This window comes from Canis lupus, chromosome X (assembly GCF_048164855.1).
Source record: "Canis lupus baileyi chromosome X, mCanLup2.hap1, whole genome shotgun sequence".
NCBI lineage: Eukaryota > Metazoa > Chordata > Mammalia > Carnivora > Canidae > Canis > Canis lupus.
The window spans coordinates 20,695,346-20,720,381 of NC_132876.1; the positions used below are offsets into that span (position 1 = coordinate 20,695,346).

General features: G+C 38.5%; 1 protein-coding gene and 1 long non-coding RNA gene across 12 annotated transcripts in view; one reads left to right on the forward strand and one right to left on the reverse strand.

Annotated features, from left to right (window-relative positions):
- The window catches only part of MBNL3 (muscleblind like splicing regulator 3), a 113,381-nt gene extending 96,033 nt beyond the window's left edge, over positions 1-17,348 (forward strand). For 7 of the 11 annotated variants that reach the window (XM_072816428.1, XM_072816430.1, XM_072816427.1 and 4 more), the window contains 6 exons: positions 8-244; positions 2,701-2,851; positions 4,579-4,614; positions 7,107-7,201; positions 8,185-8,258; positions 10,054-10,194. In XM_072816428.1, coding sequence (XP_072672529.1) covers positions 8-244; positions 2,701-2,851; positions 4,579-4,614; positions 7,107-7,201; positions 8,185-8,241 — 576 coding nt within the window. In that variant the 3' untranslated portion in view covers positions 8,242-8,258; positions 10,054-10,194. Of the gene's footprint in view, positions 1-7; positions 245-2,700; positions 2,852-4,578; positions 4,615-7,106; positions 7,202-8,184; positions 8,259-10,053 lie in introns of all 11 variants that reach the window. The other 4 variants (XM_072816431.1, XM_072816432.1, XM_072816435.1 and 1 more) reach the window with 4 other exon arrangements.
- The window catches only part of LOC140627877 (uncharacterized), a 108,338-nt gene continuing 99,972 nt past the window's right edge, over positions 16,671-25,036 (reverse strand). Inside the window, exons 2-3 of the long non-coding RNA XR_012026398.1 lie at positions 24,002-24,218; positions 16,671-20,547 (exon numbers count right to left, since the gene is read on the reverse strand). This is a non-coding gene — a long non-coding RNA (uncharacterized lncRNA). The remainder of the gene's footprint in view (positions 20,548-24,001; positions 24,219-25,036) is intronic.

Genomic DNA, 25,036 nt, shown 5'->3' on the forward strand with positions numbered 1-25,036 from the left:
ATATAAGGTTTGCCGAGAATTCCAGCGTGGAAACTGTACCCGTGGTGAAAATGACTGTCGCTATGCTCACCCTACGGATGTTTCTATGATTGAGGCAAGTGATAATACTGTGACGATCTGCATGGATTACATCAAAGGGCGATGCTCCCGGGAGAAATGCAAGTACTTTCATCCTCCTGCCCATTTGCAAGCCAAACTCAGGGCAGCTCATCACCAGATGAACCACTCAGCTGCCACCACAATGGTAAGAAGGGGCCTGGAGTTGTGAACTGTTTGGGTAAATAATAGTATATTCCTCAACTTGTCTAATACTTGTAACCATAATCTTAGATAGTCATGAATGAATCTTAAGATAAATAGCCAGGGTTATAAGCTGGAAAAGAGAGCACCTATTTATTCTGCTTCATTCTCTAAAATGTTCTAAAGATAATTGTTTCATTGTTTCAAAGCTTTACTAAGGCTTTTAATTGACTGTGCTTTTGCCCCCATCTTTAGAGAGAGGGTAAACTATGTCATTTAAACAGGAAACTAGGGGATTCCTGGGTTGCTTAGTGGTTTAGCGCTTGCCTTCGGCCCAGGGCATGATCCTGGAGTCCTGGGATTGAGTCCCACATCAGGCTCCCTGCATGGAGCCTGCTTCTCCCTCTGCCTGTATCTCTGCCTCTCTCTGTCTCTCTCTGAGTTTCTCATAAATAAATAAAATCTTTTTTTAAAAAAATAAATAAACAGAAAAAATAAATCAATCAATAAATCAATAAATAAATAAATAAATAAACAGGAAACTATTTTTGAGTGGTTTTGGTTTGGGTTTTTTTTTTAAGATTTTATTTATTTATTCATGAGAGACAAAGAGAGAGAGCCAGAGACATAGGCAGAGGGAGAAGGAGGTTCCCCGTGGGGAGCCCAATGCAGGACTCGATCCCAGGACCCAGGATCATGACCCGAGCCGAAGGCAGACGCTCAACCACTGAGACACCCAGGCATCCCTGTTGATGAGTTCTAAAAAGACTTCACCAAGTGGTTTTTGTCTTAAATTATACTGAATGAAGGGATTTTAAGCCATGAAAATAACAAGGTATCCAAAATGTTCAGTGCAGATTTTAGATCTTCAATTCTTTGATTTTACTGCTGTTGGTGACATATTGTTTAGAAGCAGTGTAAGCCTATAATAAAGAAGAGGAAAACAGTAGGCCCTCTAAAAGGAAAGGTTCTCATGTGTTTGGGGTGTACAAGGAATGGTTTGCTTATGCCATTGTGCACCTCTTCCATGCTCGGGCATGGGGCCTTCATATGTATGTGTCTGTTTTCATGATTCAGCTGTGTTTGGTAGGCTACATTTAAGTCAGCCCCAAATTTCCATATAGAGTTAACTATTACCTTCATTGAGTATTTATGAATATCATATAAAATTCCTTTCTGAGTAACTGATCAGAGCAGAATCTTAGGGGGAAGGCAAGATCGGTCTACCAGAATTGGTTTGAGGTAAGATCAAATAAAGAAGGCTCCCTGAAGAAATGTAAGCTTTCTGTATTTTTAAAGATTCAAGAGTTGAAATGCTTGGTAAAATATTGGGGTTTTTTTTCTGCTTTCTTCATGTTCATGTGCCTAGCTCAGGTTGACTTCATCCCTGCATTTAAAAGCAAAAGAGAAAAAAAATAAAAGCAAAAGAGGTGAAGGGTAAATATTTAGTTCCCAAAGGAATATAGAGATAGGTTTAGACTTTGTTATCCATAGGCAAAAGGAGGTCATGGCTTGCCCCCTTTTTGGCATATGGAATGCTAGTCACTCAACACAAGTGTTCCTGTCTCCTTAGGAATTTGGAGCATACCTAATTCTTGTCGCTGGGGCATGTTTTTTAAGTCACGTGTAATTTTCTGACAGAAAAATACAAGTCATGTCAAACTTCTCCAGTGAATCTGACCCAGGAGCAAATTTGACTGGGTATAATAAGCACAGTGGGATTTTGAAAGAAGTGTAGACATGAAAGAAGGATTTTAGATTCTAATGCATTTTAGAATTAAACTTGACAAGGACTTAATGAAACCAGTGGTACATCCCGAAATGCACAGCAAGCATCTACAAATGAGAATTGCACATATTTTGCTGTCTATGTTATCTGGGTGAGGCAGGTAGTGGGGAAGAAAATAATTTATTTGCTTTTCCCTTACATGGTAGTTGGGAGAAGCACAGTTCTAGGATTTAGACTTGAAGTCCTTCTATAAATTGGATTTTGTTTTATGGGGCCACAGTATCAGACTCTGACCCCTCGACATCTGTTTTATCACCTATATACCATTGACCTCCTAGATCTATGTTGGAATTTTAACTAGCAAAAATCTCTTTCTTGATGTATCTGTTGCTTCTGCTCATCTCATTGTAATAGATTCATGGGTGAACATCTCTGAGATGTGAATTTTAAGTGATTATTTGCTGTTAAGCTTCAGGTCACATCTTGGCTCAAATGATGAGGTACTTTTTTATTTGCCTAAATGAGTGAAGTTGAAAAATCATGGGTTTTTTTTCCCCTTGTGTGTTTATTTCCCGTTTTGGACTGAGTACTCACCTAGCAAATTGCTCAGTGGATAGGATACCCTTGCAGAGGTTTCTAGGGCCACACGTTATCTAACTGCTGCTTGCTTGCTTTGAGTACCTGTTTTTCCTTTCTCTGGTACTATTTATTAATCCATCCCTCCCTCACAGGCCCTGCAGCCTGGTACGCTTCAACTGATACCAAAGAGATCAGCACTTGAAAAGACCAATGGTGCCACCCCTGTCTTTAACCCCAATGTTTTCCACTGCCAGCAGGCTCTGGCTAACCTGCAGCTCCCACAGCCGGCATTTATCCCTACAGGTGAGTACAGGGCTCTGGGCACTGTCAGTTTAGCCATGTTGTGCATGTATACATAGGGCACACGAGCTGCCCAAGAGTTTTTATGGGAGAACTGTCAACAGGTGTTTGGGTGGGAAATACAACAAGGCAGTTGTACTTGATCTGCTCATCCATAGAACCAAATTTTTCTATGGTTCCTCAAAAGTAATGATTTGAAATCAAACTAGGAAAATCTGTCAACATTTTTCTTAAAAGCATTTCTCAGCTTTTGCTTCTGATGAATGTTTCACTTGGTTCAGTCTCAAACTAATTCCTTGACTCTTAGGTATCCCCTTAAAAGACACTGGTTAGGGCAGCCCGGGTGGCTCAGCGGTTTGGTGCCGCCTTCGGTCCAGGGCATGATCCTGGAGACCCGAGATCAAGTCACACGTCTGGCTCCCTGCATGGAGCCTGCTTCTCCCTCTGCCTGTGTCTCTGCCTCTCTCTTTCTCTGTGTCTCTCATGAATAAATGAGTAAAATCTTTAAAATAAATAAATAAAAGACACTGGTTACCCCTCAAAAAAATGTTTCCTAGCTTCAGCATTGTAAAAACATGTAATTTATATATCTTCAATATGCCAAAGACAGTTATAATAAAACTACCCTTGAACTTATAGTGGTTATAAGACAGTATAGTTTATGTGTTTGTGATATATATATATGTATGTATGTATATATATACGTACATATCACACACACATATATATATCACATACTTTTAGCCTTTAACTCTTAAATACCAATTAATATTTAAAATACAGCAGTTTATCATATTTTCCTGATACTATCAGGATATTTTGTTACCTTCAACATTCAAATGTAATAGCATAACAGTTTTGTACCAAATTGAATAGAAAATTCTGCTCAAATAAATATCATATATGAGGGGAAATACTTTTCTTCCTGTGGTTCAATACTTTAAGAATGAGCATAGAGTCTCTTAGGAATAAATTGAAAATACTAACCACTGAGTGAACAGATTTTTTTTTTACCAGAGTCATAAATGCCCCAGTTTGGAAGCCATTATTAAATGAAACTGACATGCTTTCAAATTAGTTTAGAAAGCCTTATTAATTACATAAACATAGCGAACACATGGTATTGTATACCTATACTTGAAAACACCCAGTGGTTAATGGATAAATTGATTAGCTAATTAATTTAGAAAGCCATAAAAAGCCAGTCTTTAGTTAACTAACCACAGTAGTTCTTTATTTAAAAAACACAATTTTAAAATTTTTAGACTTCTTTTGCTGGAGATGGCTAATTTAAAGTCTAGATTTAGGAGCCAAATGTCAGAAGCATTCGTTTCCCCTTAATTAACAGCAAAATTAAAACCTGTCAGGCTTAGCACCCCCTCTTGATGGAAAGCCTATTTGCCCTTTGTGCCTAGCAAAGTTCATGGTCGTGATGTGGAGGAGGCTGTGATAATGTGACCAAAATAAAATTGCAATTTAAGTGAGGTAATTCCTTTAAAGAAAAATTATGGTCATTTTTATACCTAAGAGTCCAAGAATTACTTTGATTACCTGGGTTGGGGAGCTTGAAACTAAGCTGTAATTGTAAGCATGGAGTTTACTGGATTTGCATGTGCTCGTTAATTAATATGCAAAGAATATCTTTCTAGTTAAAAATTATTTCTCTCCGTAAAGAATTAATAATGAAATCTCTCTCCTTTACTTTTCACGCTTTTCTGCATGGTGTACAGGGCCAATACTGTGCATGGCACCCGCTTCAAGTGTTGGTAGGTTTTGTATGAACATTCTCACCTTTTTCTAATCTGAAAAAAGTATTTCTCTGTTAAGACTGTGAAAGAGATGAGTGACTGGGTGATGTGGCTCATGGGCCACCAGCTTGGGAGGAGGGGGCATTTGGAAAGAGTCGGGGCATGATGAGGAGAGAAAACAGCAGGTAAAGAAGCTTGGAAAATGTTATTGGGGGTCTACCATTGCCAAATGGAAGGCTGAGCATATTTATGACAAAAGTTTCAAGAAGCTTTTTTTTTCCTCCGGTTTCACCACTATGGCTACCAGACCTTCCCCTCTTCCTACAATTATAATGCAAATATGTCATGATTGGAATAATTTATACATACAGATGATATAGAAAACCAGTTGCATTGTAAAGTGTGAGCAGGTTAGGGTACTTCATCCCAAATAAGAAGAAAATAAGAGAATTCTGCACTTTTCGTATTTTAAAGTATCACCAAGCTTTCCCCCCTCCAAAGTTATCTAGAAGATCTAAATCATTCAATACTCACATGTTGACAAAGGAGGAGTTATGCAAAGCTAGGGCATTCTGTAGTGTTATGTGATGAATTCTGTGGCGTTCTAGGATGCAGTGTCATGTGCGTGGAACCCAGGCACAACAGAATGATTTCAAAATGACTCTTTGGAAGTATGTAATTATTCATGATCACTTACACACAGATCCTTCAATTAGTCACCAATACAATCTGGTAGCCATCTCAAGACCATTTTTCTGTTACTACTACTGAAGAAGACAAGAAAGAGTCTTGTTTTCATTGTAGGAGTTCTTGGCTCCTACAGTCCATGGGCACAGACCAGAGGAAAGTAGCTCTGTTTGATAGATGGAGGAGTTACCCCACCATACCCACCCCTACCCGTGTCCTATCAGTCCAGTGCTTTTCATCATTTTTGGAAGTTGACCACAGCTTAGCCTCCATCCTGTTGGTTGACCAGAGTAGATGTAGATCCCAAAAGGGCCAAACAGGTTTATTGAGATAAAACAGAAGGTCAGAATAACAACCACATAGTAGTAGCGGTCAAAGACAGAGGCAGGGGGTGAACCCTGGCTATGAGGGGAGGCCTCTGCTATTGAGGGATTGGCTGTCCCCTGTAGGAAGTAAAAACATTTCCACCTGATCCTAACAGGAGCATCATATGCATATGATTAGAATAGACTTCTGCAAGTTGGTGAAATGTATCTCTGTCTTCGCATTTTGTGACTCTCCTCCCCTGTCTTTTCACCTAACAGCTCTGTGTAGGAATGCAAACTGCATGCTTCCGTGGCACTGCTTCCTGCATAGTTGCTGTGGTCTAAAGGGAAAACAAGAGTGTTTTTAGAATCGGCATGTGATCTGATAATGGATGTCTATAAGTAATGTGTAACTGGACACATAAGAGATCACTATGGGATTTCTGTTAATCACCATTTGGGGCACATTTGTGATTTCTGTAACATTGTGTATATTGATTTTTCTCTCTCCAGGCCATTTGCTTTCTCTGTAGACTTTCAGAAAATCTGAATTCAAAAAAAAAAAAAAGAAAAGAAAATCTGAATTCAGTGGATATAGACATAAATTATTACATATGCATGCTCACCATTCACACAGTACCATTCACACATTAATTCCTTAATTTGCTTTCCAAAATGAGCTAGAAATGAGAAAAGCATCCAAAAAGCTTTTAAAATGAGGTAGAAACTAGAAAGAGCAAAAGAAAACATCCTGAAACAGGCATTATAGCTGCTAGTCATACTGCCATCACTTTATTAATTGCAATGAAGACAAGATTTTGTCAGATTTTTAGTAGGAAGTGCTGCCATGTGTGTGTTTGATGAATAGCCTAGATTTCCAAGGGATTTGCCAGAGACATACTTAAAAACCTCCATACATACTCCACTGTATTCTTCATATCTGCTTCCCCATCATATACCCACCAATCAAACTGCCAATTTTTTTTTTGCATGTAGATCAGGTAAGTATACCTGTAGCTGTCTCTTGGTATCTGACAATATAGTGACCATGCTCAAGTCTCTTAGGTTACTGAAGCCAAACACCAATTCACACTTCCCTACCTACATTTCAAATGTGCAACCCAGTCACTTGTCTGCTCAGCAAGGTGTTCCTATAGCCAGCCTTGGTAAAATCAGATTTTGTCATATGTGCTCATCATAACCCCTTCCGAAAATTTGGCCTTTTAACTCAACTATATAATGGGATTCTGATAAACAACTAACTGTTGAGAATGATTCCATTTTCCTTAATGGTAACTATAATTGGCTTTCCCCTTTCTCTTTTTAAATTTTTCCCCCTTCCACGCTGTGTTGCTTTGCACTGACTGTGATTGCATGTTGCACCTTGGTGTGTCCATCACGATGATGTCACATGGCTTGTTGCTGTGATACCTACCACGCCCCATCCCATCGTTTATGTCATGGTTGTGTAAATTCTCCACCCTCCCATGTGTTGCTCCCATGGTTTCCTACTGAAAGTGCCCATGATGCACGGCGCAACTCCTACCACTGTGTCTGCAGCAACACCACCTGCTACCAGCGTTCCCTTCGCTGCAACAGCTACAGGCAATCAGGTTTGGCCATTTATTTTACCTGTTCAGACCTAGATAACTACCGTGTGTTGGTAAGGCACAGTATATGCTTTTGGGATTGGCAAGAGACATTGATCCCTATTCCTGTTTGTTTCCTAAGAAGTCGTTACATTTAGAATTTTTGGTCTTGTGTATACTCTAGAGGGGTGTATCTGCCACCCATCCTGAGGTGAATCAGCAGTTTTCTCATTTTTAATCAGTTACCAGAAGTTGCTCTTCATATGTCATATTCACAATTGTCACTGTCAAACCAATCCTCAAACACATATACTAAATACTCCTTAAATGCTTCCTCATTGGTCAAGAGAAGAATTTATTTTATTTTACTACCCCCTTTTTTTTTGGTTATTCCATTTTAACTTGCACTTGGTACAATCATCACCTTTTACCTTCAGATCTGCTGGAAAGAAAGCCAGATAACACACTTCTTTCCAGCACACAGATACCCTTATCATTACCCTGTGATGACATCAAAGATGTCACACTGACACTCTGACACTCGGTGACACTCATCGGTGACATCAGAGATCTCACACTGACATTAGATGTGCCTGTGTTATTGTGATTTTCATTTGCTTTAAGGTATTTACAGGCAGAGTCCAAAGACAAATTTTAAATTGGGAGAGAGTCTCAAAATTGTAATGAGATACATAAAATAATCATCATGTAATGTGAAGGCTGTTTTGCCTTATTAAGGTGGTAACCATGCTTCAAGACTACACATTCCACAGCTGCTTCAATTACCATGATAACCACACAGCACGTAGAGCATTAATCCACTGGGGGAATAAGCCACATTCTAATCTGTGCTTTGCAAAATTAACTATTAGTGGATATGGTCAATAAGTCTAAATTTTTCTGTGAAATTGATTATGATTTTTAATTACCATGTCCAAACAGTGAACAAAATAAATGGGATTCTCTCAAGAAACTATTTTAATCTAAAATCTTTTTTACTACTATAGATAACCCCATTATCAGTAGATGAACTGAATAGCAGCATGTTTGTTTCACAGATGTAGAAGTTACCAGTAGAACAGTAAGTTTCTTTAAGTATTCATATGAATAATATTTATAGGTTATATTTTTTATTTACACAATTACATTTGCTAAAGGCTTTGGTAAATATTTTTATTAATAGGTGTCCTTATAACTTAGAGCTTGAGTTAAGCATTTTAAATTTTCCAAATTGAGATGTGGGAAGCAAATATGCAACTTTTTCTATGAAAAATGACAGCTGGTACTATATTTTCCCAATGAGCTTACAAATTCTGAAATGTTTTCCTGTTATTAAAGGAGGTTGATTTGTCAGCCCACTACACAAATCACTTTTGAATATTAATTCTTTAACACTTTTCTAGCTTTGGTTTTTTTTTTTGTCCTTGTTGAAGTAAAGCAAAGTAATTTTGTTGGTCTGACTATGATGAATATCTTAAAGGCACTCAGGAATATGCTACTCCCATGATGTTGTAAAAGATCGTGCTTTTTACACTCTGCCATTTTGTGTTGTTTACCATATAGGTCTATCAGAAATGCTCCAGCTGTTTTGAATTTTTGAGTGACATAATTTAGTAATGTAATCATTTTCCTTCAAATCGTGGCTTTAAAAAAAAAACCCAACAACTGTTGTTGGATTCCCCTTCCCCCACCACCCACACCTTTGAACATTTAATCTCCTGTTTGCCTAGTCCAGAGCCAGACAGAGCACACACTTAATTTGAGCAGTATTTCATTTGGAAAATGTGACTTTTCAAGCCACTTCAGACTCCTAGGTATCTTAATTAATTACCAATAGGGACTTACTAAACAAGTGTATGAATTCTGAATTGCATCTATTCATCAATGAAAGTTTGAAGCTCTCACAACTGGAGCGTTTCATTTAATTGACGGAGGTGATGGTTCTGTTCACTTGACAGACTGGTTCCCCAGAACCTGGCCCAGCATGCAAACTCTGTCCTGGACAGAGCCTATAGCTGACTGCATATTAGACAAACAAGCCTTTTCAATCATAAGGAATGTTTTAAAGAGACCCCTTTGAGTACACAGAATAACAGAAGTAGCTATAAATTGTAATTGTGTCCAGGAGTATCATTTGGGATAGCAGCAACTTGGAATTAGCATCAAACATGAGAATATGGGTTTTGCAAATACTTGCCTGATTCTCATGGGCTACTTTACATTACGGTAAACAAAAGTTGTCCTGTACAATGATAAAGTTTCCAACAGAACATATTTGAGGGGATTCCTTTTTGCTATATTCCACTAGAAAATTTAGACATATTTGGCACACCATAATCATGATCTTCCACATGTAACAGATGTTGGAAATTTCTCCAAAGTTCAGCAACATAATTTTGTAAAATACTGTATACCTAGATTTCACACCTTGGCTATTTCCTACATGGTCCGAAACGTCCAGATTAAAAAGTTTAAAGTGTGTTTAACATTTGCATATTTCACAATGGTTGGTATCAAACATGTGTTCTCAACATATGTTTGAAGGAAATTGAAGGAAGTGGGTAGATGGGTGGAGGCTTATCAATACGTTGAGGCATTGTGTGGATGATGCCTTAAGCTACTGAGCATATCTCTGTTAACTTAGGGCGATTCTGTGCACTAGCACTCAGTGAGAACCATAAACTGTCATGCTATATGACTCTTTGTGACCCTTTCCAACAGCCCCATTTTCACAAATGTAGAATATGAAACTCAGAGTGGGGAGTATATTGGCAGTTCGCATACAGAAATGGCACAAGAAGCCAGTATCCTGACTCCTTCTTCCATGACCCCTTAATATTTCTCATTCTTTCTCTCTTTTTTTTTTTCCATTTCAGTTGAAATTCTGAACAACAGAGTTACGGAGTATCAAGATCTCTCCGTGAGAACCTCCATATGGCCTTTCTATATATATTCTCATAGGTCCTCTTCTACCAACGCAACAATAAGTATGGTGCGGTCAATATATTAAACAAAGTGCACATATCAACACATTCAAAGAAAAACAATGAAGCACTAACCAGTCAACAGAGGTGTTAAAACATGAATAGAAAATTAATAACTACCATTTATCTTATTTGAATTAGTAGGTAGAACATGACCATAAAGTTTTGTAGTTTGTTACATTATTCTTTGTGATTTTCCAATAACCATTATGCTGAGTGAATCTCCACAGTGCACTGTTGGCTTACTGTGCATTCTTGGTGGGTAAATGTTCATCTGTTTTGAAGTGTTACCTTACTGTTTTGTTTACACAATAGTCTGTTGGGTTTATTTAGAATGTAACAAATGTATCCAGTAGCATTTTCCCCACTCTTGTATCTATTGTGGTGTGGCGTGGTGTGTTAGATTTTTACATACTATAGTGTTTTCCTCTAGATGTGTGGTGTTAGATTTCAACTAAAATATTATTAATGGGAAACAGAAATATCTGTGTTTGAAAAACATGACAGATTAATGTTAATATGCTTTCTCTCTCTTTAGAAAATTTCTGTAGGTTTCTTATGGCAGACATTCAAAAGACCTCACTTTTGAGTGTGCACAAAACCTGTTCATAAATATGCGTGTAATACCTGCAGATCTGACCTTGCATAATACAATCACATGCCTAGGTTTTTTGGGGGAGAGAGAAATAATTACCCACCAAAAAACCCCCAGAGAACTTCTTAAAATATGAACCTCTAGTCTCACTCCATAAAAAGCTTGCAAAATTGCAATTTACCCTTAAATGAATTTCTCAGCATTTATGTAAAATGCCCATTACATTTTTCTGTGGTTCAAGGATCCTATCTCCTAGATTGAGTGTCTAAAGCTGAGCCACTTGTCAACTTTACCTGAAAATTGGTACTTGGAGGCTTAAAGGTATGCTAATTGTAGGTTCTAAATTAAACAGGGAGGTGGAGGCATGGAGGTAGTTTTCATGTTTTGGAGGAAAATGTGTGAAAACCATTGCAATGCAACCTTTTTCACAAGTGCCATTCTGTGAATGAAAATGGCTAGTGCTCTTTAGACTACTCTGAATAATAAGACGCAATCTTGCAAAAGTCACGGTGAAAGAGAATTGGTTCCAATGAGGCCTTTCCTCCCCAAATGGACAGTCTTCTCCACTGATCACAGTTGGAGCAGAAGTATATAGGTTTGGAGAAATGGTGAGGGTGGGGAGAAGGGGTAGGGAGGCATGTAAAAGTATTCTTTGATTTACTTAAAACTTCTAGGAAGGCTGTCCACAGTTGTCTTTAGCTTCAGTTCAACCAAATTTCCAGTTCCGTTGAACACTTTGTGAAGGAGCGAGCGCCTGTGTCAAGTGTTGCCCTTCCCAGACTTTATTAACAACAGTCATATCATAACCAAACCATTTTTTGTTTCTTCATTTAAATTTGTTTTATATGTATTTGAAAATGATAATAGAGAGGTTTTCATTAGTTACTATTGTTAGTGCTGAACCATATGATATTTCACATCAACTTAGATTTAATATTTTCTACTAAATATATATTCTCCTGCTAGAAAGCATACAATCATCAAATTTAATATGTATAGCAGGTTTGTTTCCCTTCACGAAAATAACAAGCAAAGAGAAAATCAGATTTAGAATACCTTAAGCTGGCTAGCAGTGTTTAATCACAGAACAGTGGAGTTGGCACAACCTTTTGACAATTGATGAAACTGAGGCCCGGGACATGTGACCTGCCCATAGCTACCTAATCCATTCTGTAATCGGTGGCAGTCAGACCCAGAAAAATCTCCCAACTTTCATTGCTTCCTCTGTTTCACATTGTCTGTGTTTCAGAACATTTGAGACTCCATTCCAAAGCAGATCCACTTCGCTTAGCAAAAAATTAGCTGTTTGGTAGTTGGTATCCTGTTGTTCTTAATGATCAATCCTATATCATGATCATCAGTAATTTCTAAATGGTCTTGGCTTGCATCAAGACATTGTCACCTGTTAACAGTATTGCCTGGAGTGAGAGAACAAGAAGTGTCCTGACTTTTACCTGTTGATTCCTTGAACCACTTAATTTCTGTTTCCCAAAATCTTAATGTTGTTAGAGAAGAAAGTAGAATATGCCTTTGTGAAATGACTTGTGTATAGAACTGAGTTTTGTCTAACCTGTGCCAATGCCTCTCCAGAAGGGCAGAGCTAATCACACAAATCCAGGAAGGATGCACCTGAGCTAGTTTGGTGTCTTCCTTTAAGGTGATAGAGATGTCTTCAGTGCAAAATGAACTCTTTTGCATAGCTAGATGTTTTCATACAACGTACTGTCTCATTTAACCTTTTAACCTTCTAATGAAGATGTTACATAGACAATAAGCCCAGAGTCGTACGGTGGTTTTTGTGATGCTATGAGCACTGGAAGACAGCAGTAATGACTTATTTTTTAGTAAGAGGTTTAGTGAAGGATATTCAGGATAGTTGTAGTTTCAGTGCCACGATATTTGATATTGCCGGCATTTTAACAGTTACTTTGTTAAGTGAATTTAAAGAAAGAAAATTCAAAGCACTAACATTTCGATCGGATGCTAAAGAACATCAACAAAAATGCAATTTTAAGATAGCACTCTTCAAACGAGTTGTGCAATGAATGGCTTACTCAAATTCTCTTTACTCAAGAAAAGAAAAGAAGAAAGGAGAGTCATTAGACTATAAATTTCAAGTTAAAAAGCCAAGTCACAAACTAATCAGTGACTCTAAACAACAATTTACTGGATGAATTGTATATATAAAATTCTAACCACTTGTGATTCTTAGTTAACATTTTATAAGCTTTGTATTTTACAAGGACTTCTATTCTTATTTATCCAAAATTATTGTTTTTGTCCATTTCTCTCAGCCTTTTGCAAAAATAGGCAAGAGTCCTGAAACTTGGATAAAACAGGTCAGGTATACAGAGAAAATAATCTAAAAGTATCTGTTAAGAGGGTTTTAGTAGTATCAAAATTTTTTTTTGTTAAAAAGGTACTATGTGAACAGAAGTATATTTTAAAAGAGGGATTAAGATGAAATTAAAACCAAATGGATTCATAAAATTGCTATTTGAATACAGTATTTACCTTTGCAATCAGAGCATGATTCTGTAACCAGCTATTGCATTTCATCTCATTTGTCTAGAGTAGAGTCTAATTTGTAGTTCATTGTCATGTGAAAAGCCATCTTCTCCCTTCTCCATCAACCTTCACCATCCGTTTTTGAACATACGAAAGCACTTTGATCTTGCCGTTAAGTGTTGTCCTACACCGTTAGGCTGTGTTCACTAAAGTTCCGACTTATTTTAGTCTGTAGGGTAGGATGTAATGTACAGAATGATTAGAAACTAGAATCTTCTTTCTTTTTGCTTTCTCCATTTCTACACACATTGAAATAGAAGAGGAGAAATACAATTTCCCAGTTCTGTTGAATAGATGTAGGAAGATAGTGGCCTCATTTTTAATTTCACCAGTGCCTGTCAAAGGCACCAGAATGAATAGTATCTAAAAGAGTATCACAACTTTTTTGCAAACTTAGTTGATAACATCATCAAACTGTAGATAATAATTATGAATATAGATTTGGAGCACCAAGTCACTAATTGGTGCCATGTCCTTTGTTTTTCTCTTTAGTTTTTAAGGTTTTTATTTTACTACATTTTTATATTTCTAAGTAACTAATGCAGGAGAGTTAGAGAAAAGTTTATAACTAAGTAACTTCGCAGGAGAGTTAGAGAAAAGTTTTAAGATTTTACTACATGTACTCAACCCACCTAGATAGGTTCTAAACTGACACCGGCGCATAATAAGATATAGATTATAGTTCGTGTAACTATTCGTTACACTTCACAGTTTAAGAACAAACTTAACTTTATATATGAATAATAATTTTAACTAATTATATTTAGTCGTTGCTTTAGCAACAAAACTACAACATGGCTACCTTTAGACACATTGTTTTTGTTTATTGTTGGTGTTTTTTTTTTTTGCTGTTAATTTTACTTGTAAACTATACATGGTTTTTGACAGTATGACCATATAGAAGGTACAGCTCAAAACTCAGAGAATAGATATGGCTAAATTTTTCTTTAAGCCCAAATCGCGAGGTGATAGCTGAATTTGTGTCCTTATATGACTTTTTAATCAAAAAGTTTACAACACATGGATTCTAGAGTCAGGCTTTATAGCTTAATGGAATTTGTTGTGTGGATAGGGTTGTTCCACAGTATTTAGACTTCAAAACATGATCGTTGCCTTTATAACCTATTACCTGACCTTTTTTCATAACATTTTTTATTCCAAATTACTCTATGCACAAGACATAGCTATCACTACAAAAAATTGTCTCTTCTGGAATCATATACCACCGATACATCCAAATGCGGATTAAAGAATGATAGAAGTGTATTTTAAGATTAATTTCCATTTGTAAAACCATGCAGATACTGTGGAATGACCCCTTGACAGTGTTTGAGAGACATATGCTGCAGTTCATTGATGGTCTCAGTTAGGGTGCGACAGTGTGAGACACACCTTTTTTGCACTTATGTACATAGTCCATGAACGCTATGCTTGGAGCTTTTTTTTTTTTAATATAAGAGATCTGTGATAATAGCGGAAATGTTAGTAAGATAGAGTTATTCCTAAAGCCTTGAGAAGGAGGGGAGTTTTGCTAGAAGACTTAATTAACTAAAGCATGGTGTCGCTTTGCTGTTGGGGAGGCTTTCTGGTTTGCTACAGTTCACCAAAAGAGAAGACTGGTAACAGGTAACACAAGTCACCTTCAGCTTACCAAGAGCAAAGGTCCTTCATCTTTTGGCAAAACCAGTAGCAAAGATTGTTTGCCTTTTAGATTCATCTCCATTGTAAACACACACACACACACACACACACACACACACACACACTCACCAGGTAGGTTTCTGGCAAAGGTTTTGTTTTTTTCAATGGTTGCAAGCAGTGAGATGCCCTGTAAGTTGCAAGATGGATAGTTCTTTGACAGAACATGACCAACTGAGATGTATCAGTTACATCAATTAATATCCACTTAAGTGGCAATCAAAGAATTAACATTCACCACTACTTCCCCTTTAAAATTCAGATCCCAAAACCCATTGGCAACCATTGAGAGACTGAATTTTACAGTTAAGTATGGCCAGCATGAGGCATTTTGTTCCCTCCAACAAAAGAAAAAAAGTGCTTCTGGCACTTTATAAATGGCTTTATTTACCTTATACCTATTGAATGGAAACTGTTTTTTGACTTGCCCCTACCAGATTAGAAAGTGCTTTACTCTGCCACTATAGCCTCCCACTGTTTTAACTCAACAGGAGAGAACCCGCCCAAATCTCACATACATAGGAGCTGGAAAAGAATGTTTCAATCAGACCGTCTCTGTGGATTCTAGCTCCCTGATCATCTACTATTCACCATTTAACTTTTTGTTGCCTCTAGGCAATGAGGTTAGAAAGGTGTAAGGATAGATCACCACTGGTAAATTGAGTCCTTCACATCCTGGGGGCGTGTCGCCCTTGCCTTGGAGAAGGAACCCATTTTGGGATTAGGGGAGTTGGTACTAGTATCAATATCCATTTTGATGGTCTCACAGAGACGGAAAAATAAGCCAGAGCCAGAAAGTAATCCAAGCCTTACAGTTGTCCAATAGCTCAGGGCCAGTTGATTAGAAATTTCTCTTCCCTGCCTGCCCCACCTTCAGCCCTTAATCAGAGTCAGCTACACAACTAACAGCCTGACCATCTGACCAGCATTTCCACCAGTACAAAATGTCAGCATTCATGCATTCTGTAGTTAGGGACTCCAATTTCAACCTCATCACCAATGTATTTGCCCAGCTTACCCCATGTCCTTGTGTTGGTATTTCCCTGTGAATCTATGAGCCACAAGGATATATTTTCATAAGGACAAGAGAAGTATAAAATTTTAAGTGAAGAAGAATCACCTATAAAATAGTAAGAATGAACTTAGAAGCATCACAAAAGATAACCAATTAGCTGATGGCATGTTGTACATGCTGACAGCCACTGGATCACCCTCTTTGGAGCTTAAACACAGTGGCTGTGTTTCAGTGAGTCAAATTAGAGAATGAAGCATAACAAAACATGAATGACTTGAGGCCAAAAAGGGACCTCTTTTATTAAACCCGGGAAAGGGCTTGGTTTGACTAATTCATACACTTTTCAGCCAGCTCCTCTACTTGATCTTGCCTAGAAAATAATCACCCATTCATACTCCAAAGCAGGATGATGCCAGAGAAATTTTATCTTTAGATAGGACATATCCTCAATTATAGCATCCTGAAAAGAAAAGAAATGTATCACTGTGAACTACATCACAACTATTTGAAGGTATTGCAGAAATTCTCACTAGTCACCTTCTACATCATATTACTTTAATCTTTAAAAAAGTACCTCTGTAACAAGACCAAAAAGTAACCCAACTTTAGGCCATGCTCTTTTTCTCCCAAAACACACAACTGAAAGATTTATCTAACATAGAACTGCATGGATGCAAAGCTTTATTTCTGTATGCAGATGCTATCTGTTCATAATGGAAACCAAATTATTCTGTTGCTCTTTTGTGTCTAGCGGTTGAGAGAATGATATGACCATCATATCATTGGGTTCTGGGATTGCCCTTTTCAAAATAAATTTCCTTTTATTATTGTTGTTGCTTCTTTAATTATTAGCAAATGAATGAGTTTGTTATCATACCCCTAAATTACAGTCATTCAAATTTTAAGAAAAGATGTTCCTAAATGTACTCCCTTTTTAAGGGCTAACTTTGTGTGTTTATATAACAATCCAGTACAATGTAGAAAATGAAGCATGTATTTGGGACAGAAGAATGTCAGTTTAAAACTACCTGTGGATGAGAAAATTATTAGCCATGTGCAACAATTATAAATTTAATAATGACCACGATGTTTCACAGATGTAAAAACTCTTCCCATCATGTTTTGCCTGCAAGATGCAATGGCTCATTCCCTCAACTGCTATTATTAGGGTAGATGCTTTGATTTTTTTCTCCCCAAGTTATAGTGCTGTACTGCTTGTTTGTGTTTAGAAATGTGCATTATGCAACTCATTTTAGTATGCTACTTCTGTGTTTTTGTTTTTGGTTCTTTTAATAAAATGTGTAAATTTCATGGTTCTGTCTTTTTTTATGAATCCATATTCACACATTAAGAGTTTACTTAAAAGCTATTCCTGTTCTAGTATATTAATCCTCAAATTTAGTAATTCTAATATAAAATTTAAATTTGTGATTTGGTCCCAAGTTCTACTTCATACATAGAAGAAATGCATTTCCAATTATACCTGCAGTATTATGAATTATATAGATAATACATTCATTGTATTAGATGTATTATTCCTCTGATATTGAAATTACACAAGAAAGGCACATTTGTATTTTAGTAAAAGAGAACTCAACATTTTGAGATAATGCTTACTGGCTTCTATTGTGCTCCAGCAATTCTGAGGTATTTCCTAAGATACATTATTAGAAGTTTGTATTTTCCAGTTATTCATTTCTATCTTGCATCTTCAGTGGAACACATGAAACCAGTGTTGTGTGTTTTGTTTTTTTCAAGATGAGCATCAATGGTTTCATAACAATGAGATGCATGAATTTTTCTATCACAATGTTTTCTCTCGCTTAAAATTGCTTTTCGCCAAAAAATGGCACTGGAATGAAAAGATAATTTTTGTTCCTTAAGAAAGCAAAATGTAACTAGGTGATATTTTACTCTGTCAGATTTCTAAATACTTAAAAAAACACTAGTTGTGAACATCTCCACATTGGCCACTGTTTGATAGCCAGGCTGATAGAAAATGGAGGTGAAGAGGCTTTGGATAAGAGGCTAGGGCAGATTTGAGTATCCTTCACATGTCCATAACTGTGCCAAGGGCCAAGGAGGAGGTCCAGCGTCAGCTGAATCATACAGAGCTAAGAGCAACTTTGTCCCTTTCTGAGTGTGGTTCCCACCCTGGCGTTTCTCAATGAGCCAACTAAGAGCCTTTGGGTGTGTTGTATATGATTCTGTGAGTCTGGTAATCCCAGCATGAATACCAGTTCAGTATATAGACATTTGCAAAAGGTCTTTGGGCCTCTTCAATATTGAGTTTATGTCTTCCTTTTTGAAACTGCTGAATGATAAGAATTCAGGGCAGGCATTCCCAACCACCATCAAAATGGAGTCTTTGTTGGCCAGAGGGAAGTTGACCCACAGGCAAAACTGGATGTAAACTGTTTACTTTGGCATTTTTCAACCTCTTTATTCACTATCCTTCTAAGAGCCTCCTTTCCTCATCCCCCATGGTGACCTCTGGCTCTCTAGAAGCTCCATGGTAGCAACTTACCAGGCCTGCTTCCCCCAAACATATCTGGACTTTTCTCCTTCATAACTTCCCTGTTGGGGCACCTCAAGCTATGGAGAGCATCTCAGAGCTGAGAACTAAGAGAACAATCACACTATGGTGTGAGACTGGCAGTGTTTATGTGCTGCCTCCTGGGAGTGTTTGTATTTAAAAAGGCCTAACTCATGGTGCCTAGCTGACTTGGTCATAGAGCTATGCAACTCTTGATCTCGGGGTCATGAGTTCGAGCTCCACGTTGGGTGTAGCTCTTACTTAAAAAATAAATCGATAAAAAATTAAAAGGCATGACTCTCCAGTGGTCATGTGCCTAGATGAGGGATATATGTTTTACTGCAACAAACAGCATTTAGGCAGCAGATTCCTACAGATGAGTGGTATATTCATTCACCATCTCAAGAAGGCCAAAAAAGAAAGCTCCTGTATTTTTGTTATTGTCAGGAAAGTTATGATATAATAATGAACCTAAAATATTGAGTAGATAGTAAACATTCTGAAACTCCACATGTTAAAATCCACCCACATGGTCAATGTCTGTGGTAAAGAGCATGACACAGGATAGGCCTGATACATGATCACGTTCCTAGAGCAGTCTAATAATGCCTGCACTTGCTAATATTCAACAGTTGGGTACACATAGATTTTTTTTTCTTTACTCTTTCTTGCACTAGAAATTCTAATTTAACTGAGCCCACCCAGATCTTCCTCTCAGTGCCTGGACTTACACCTTTCTCTTAGGCAGGAAGACAGTGTGTATGTGGAGAATAATAGCCAAGAGCTCCAATAACAAAAAGGAAGCCACCTGGATGGAAAGGTGAGGTTTATGAGAGGAACAGAAGGTCCAATTCCTGTCCTTACAAACAGATGCCTGAAACAAAAGCAGAGCATTCCAAAATGGAAATCAGAATAAGAAGAAATCAGTCTAAGAAGGAAGTTCTGGTCAGCGTAGCCCAGCATTTTTGTGTTGTAAATGGAAAATGGAGTGCAGTGCAGAGGCAGGCAGGGTGTGCCTGGGACAAAAACAGAACAGATGCAAGAGAAATCATGTTTTCCTGATGACGATGAGGGAGGTTTCTCCCCATAAATGATTCAGTGCTTTGTATGTATGTATACGAACAAAGAGATTGGTGAAAAATCACAGGCTGACAGTGGTTGGACAGCAACAAGCAGTGGCAACAACACTGGTTAAAGTGGACAGCCTGCTCATTACCAGCAGGGCTTAAGAGAACACAGAAGGAATCTGAGGAGTCTCTGCTGTCAGCATGCTTCTGGGGATGCTATGACTACAGAAGGTGATGGTCAACTCATTGAGAATCAATGTAGGTCGTAAGAAGAGGGTGGGGAAGAATAGGATTGGGACTGAGACTTTGCCTTTAGCTTTCATGAACTGAACAGTTGAACAATTCTTTCTTGGGGAAATTGACAGTTAAGAGAGAAACATATCTGTGTTAATTATATATATATATATATACATATATATGTAATAAGTGGTTGTTGATGTCCCTTTGTCAACTATTTAATAAACATATGCGCAGTTCATTCAAAGTGCTTTGGTTCTTCTCAATTTCTATGTACAAAGTCCTATGTTAAATCCATTTGTGGGTTGTTAGCATAGGAAGAGCTGAACTCACGTGAATCCCGACATTCGAAGTCACAATCCGTGGCAACAGGTAGGCGCTGTAATCAATGAGGCATTCAGACCTCACTGAATCTCCAGCGAGTGTTCACCATAAACCGAGCACCAGCCAACGGTAGAGACCACTGTGATAAGCAATTTTCCTTCTCCTGCTGAACACTGTCAGAGATATTGTAGATCCTAAAGAAGCTAGGGGACCTCAAGAGTCATTGGGATGAGACTGGAGCCTGAGGGACACTCAGACCATTCAAGAAAAGTGGCCCAGAAGTGGCAGACATGCAGGCACAACTGCTACTTTTGTCCTCTATTCTCTGGATCCTGGGGAGATGCCCCTATGGTAAAAATAAAAATACACAGGTTCAGATATTGTTTTGGGGCTTAGGGAAAGGTCAATCCAAGAATAACCTCTGAGTGATAACAGATTAAGAAAACCCTTAAATTGTATTCTAAGATTATTACCTTGCCCACAGTTAGTGCCATGCCACTTGGCCCTTCCCTCCCCACCCCCCACCATCCACCCTCCACATTACTACTAGTGTCATTTTTCTAAGCTGGAAAATTCATGATTTCTCTTCCCTGGCTAAAAATATTCCAGATCTCGGAGCACCTGAGCAATTGAGCATCTGCCTTTGGCTCAGGGTGTGATCCCGGGGTCCTGGGATTGAGCACTGCATCAAGCTCCCCATGGGAAGCCTGCTTCTCCCTCTGCCTGTGTCTCTGCCTCTCTCTGTGTGTCTCTCATGAATAAATAAATAAAATATTTAAAAATAAATAAATAAAATAAAAATATCCCAGCTCTTTTCCCTGTCTTATGGGATAAAGCCTACACTCAAACACACCAAACTCCTGTACTCAGTCAGGCTTTAGTCTTGCCCTCAAGCTTCTCCTCTCCCCTGCCTTCTGTAACCTGCCCAACTCCAGCCCAACCAAAGCACCACTGGGGAAATACAATTAAGACCAAGACCTTCTAGCCCAATAAATCCTCCCCACAGAGGTAGCAGTGGAAGCAAACACTGTTTTTATTGAATGAACATCAAACCAAAATGGGATGCACACCATTGGCAATCCACTAAGAAATTGTGAAGGCAGAGAGGAATCATCCCCTTGTATAGCCAGCAGATAGAACCCATTACATACATGTTTACAAGATAAACAACAGCTGGTCCTTAAGTAAGAGGACTTGACAGCACCTTTTGTCATTTGTGGTTCATCTTTTTTTTTTCTTTTCATAGTTCATCTTAACTTTATCCTGTAACTGGGGAGATGACCTGTGTTGACTTTATCCATAGGAGAAACAAACTTTTCATATCTTTACCTCCAAGAGACAGTTTTGCAAATTGGAGCAAGGTTCCCTGGGGAAGCTAGGCTGTGACCCTGCTACAGGAACTGAGATGGGGGCTCCAGAACCTTGATGTTTGCATTTCAAAGAGGTGGCTTCTGGGCACCTGGGTGGCTTAGTGGTTGAGCATCTGTCTGCCTTTGGCTCAGGTCCTGATCCCAGGGTCCTGAGTTCAAGTCCTGCATCACGCTCCCTGCAGGGAGCTTGCTTCCCCCACTGCCTATGTCTCTGCCTCTCTCTGTATGTCTCTCATGATATAAATAAATAAAATCATAAAAAGAAAAAAAAAGAGGTGGCTCCCTGGTCCCTGTGGAAAGGTGGGGGAATTGTGAAGCTAGCAGACTTGTTTAGCTATTGCTTAAGATTTACATACCCAAGGACAGAGGAAGAAATTTTGTAAGAAAAGGGAGAGAGGTGGGAGGAATCTCCTCCCTTATTTCTGACAACGAAAATTAAGCCTCTTATTTTTAATTTGTATTTGCCCTTACACCACTCACGTTTCCCAGGTACATACCATTATCTCCCATACCTCTGTGCAATTTACTCTCCACTTGAAACACCTTCCATCTTCCTCCTCTTCTTAAAAACTTGTCATTCAAGGTATATATCAACTATTAAGTCTTCCTTGAGGTCTTTTCTGGCTTTACCAGGTACCACTGAGATACAGCTAATATTTATTTAGTGCTTAGCAAGTAACCTCAAAGCTCAGTAACCACGTTCCCTACCCTCCTGACATTGTCTATATTCCTCCTCCATTAAACTGGGGTTCTCAAGGGCAAGAACCAGGTCTACTTGATCTTGATACCCTTGACAGTAGCCATGCAATAAATGCATAATAGATTTTTGGAGAAATAGTCAACTAGGGAATCAGAGCACTTTTATTGTAAAAAAAAAAAAAAGGAAAAGAAAAGAAAACCTCAGTCAAATAAAAGAGATTTATGTAATGATAGAGGGAAATTTCACAAATTCTGATCGTAGGAAGAACAATTGGGCCTCATAGGACTGAAAAGTTATCAGGTAGCTTGTTTCTTCTCTCCCTCTCTGTATACGTCTGTGCCTGTCTCTCTCTTCTCTTCTATTCTCTCAGTCCCTCTCTTCAGTCTCTGCTTCAGTCTCCTGCTTCTCTGAAGACCAGCTTTTTCTGCCTACTTATCACACTCAGGTGATTGATCAGGGCTACTTCCAGAATGGTAATCTTATCCCAGGAGTCCATATCAGTGACAACCTGCACAAGCACCTGGAAGGCTTGTAAAACACAGGTTGCTGGGACGGACCCAAGAGTCTCTGATTCAGTAGCTGTGGGGTGAGGCATGAAAATTTACATTTCTAACAAGTTCCCAAATGATTCGGATAACCTGGGGACACTGTTTGAGAATGATTGATCTACTTGACCTTCAGCCTTGGTTCTCCCACAGTTGATTCAGTCTCTGGGGCCCAATGCCTGATTCTCAGGAGAGAGAATTTGATTTGTAAATCAAATATTAATCCCTGTAACATTCGGTTGTGTCCAAAAGGCTGGAGTCAAATGGTAAATATGAAAGGTTGCCTCTTTGAGGCTGTGGGCTGGGAAACATTTCAAAGGAGGTGGATCTCCATCACAATCACTCCCAGAGTTCCTTTCAAAGCTAGATGAATTTCCACACTGCACTAGCTCCTCGGTCTTTATGCTTCATGGCTCCATAGCCAATAGAGCCAACAAGGACATAATGACCATTTATCAGCATCTCCAGCCACTCATCTCAAAGTAAATCTTTACACCTATCTCTAGATGCATCACCTTTCTCAAACATGTGGCTCCTCCACCCAGTTGTCCAAGCAAAAAACCTGGGAATCTTACCTTGACTCCCTGCCCCCATATCTCAGCTTTCGGGACAGCTGTGTTGGGTTGGAGGCAGCAAAAGCCTGGGCCTGTCATCTCATGCAGCATACAGCTGCAGGTCTACCTACCTCAGAATGCCATACAAAATTCTCATGCTATGTATATATACTATGATGGAATAAGAAAAAAGATTGAGAAGCTCTAATCTAAAACACAAGTTTGACTATGTAACTCCTATGCTTAAAACCTTTCAATCACTGCATAGGTCTCAGCATAAAGCCTTAAACACACCTTACAATAGCCCATAACATCTAGCATAATCCAGTCCCCGTCTATCTCTCCAGCCTCATCTCTTGCCACTGCCTGCCTTGGACTTGCTTCTTCAATAGCAGATAGATGCTTGTAGTTTCCAGAATGTTTCATGCCTGCGAGCCATTGCTCATGATTTTCTTTCTGCCTGGAATGTCTGCCCTTCCCCCTTTTGCCTGCCTAGGATCCTTTGAAACCAACATAATCCCAAAGCACCATATCCCTCAGGAAAACTTCTATGTCTGCTTCCCCTCAGGAAAACTTCTATGTCTGCTTCCCACCTCCACTAGTGTGCCCCTCTTTGAAACTGACATAATACCTTCTGCATATAACTGTCATTGGATTTACCACACCGCATTAGAATATTGTCTACTTTGGGCTCCTGGAGGGCTCAGTCAGTGAAGCGTCTGCCTTTGGCTCAGATCATGATCCCAGAGTCCTGGGATGGAGTCCCACGTCGGGCTCCCTGCTCAGCAGGGTGACTGCTTCTCCCTCTCCATATGCTGCTCCCCCTGCTTGTGCTCAATCCTCTCTCTCTGTCAAATAAATAAATAAATAAAATCTTTTAAAAAATAGAATATTGTCTGCTTCTCCCACTAGCCTGCAAGTGTCTATACTTCCAGCACCTAACACAGTGATGAGTTATTTTTAATTCATTCAACTCAACAACAACAACAACAAATAAATGACTGGATTTAAAAATGGGCAAAGGATGAACTTGAACATCCTTTACATCCATATTTCTCCAAAGAAGATACACAAATGGCCAGTAAATACACAAAACGATGCTCAACATTATTAATCATTAGGGAAATGCAACTCAAAACTACAATGGGATACCAAGTCACACTCATTAAGATAGGTATCATTTTAAAAATGGCAAGTATCTAGTGTTAGTGACGACATGGAGAAATTAGAACCCATGTGCATTGCTGGTAGGCGTGTAAAATGGCAAGGCCATTATGGAAAACAGTTAGGCAATTCCTCAGAAAGTTAACATAGAATCTTATGAATCAGCAATTTCCCACCTGGGGGTAGACCCCGAAGAATTGAAAGCAGAGACTTGAACTGATACTTGTACACTAATGTTAATAGCAGCATTATTTGCAATAGCCAAAATGTGGAAAGAATCCAAAATGTCCATCAACAGATGAATGGATAAATAAAATGTGGTGTATATATAATTCATAAGATTATATACTATATAAAATATATAAAATGTGATACATATACATAATATGTGTGTATATATGTGTATACATACATATATAATGGGATATATTCAGCTTTTAATAGGATTGAAATTCTGACACATGCTCCAATGTGGATGAACCTTGAGGACATGATGCTAAGT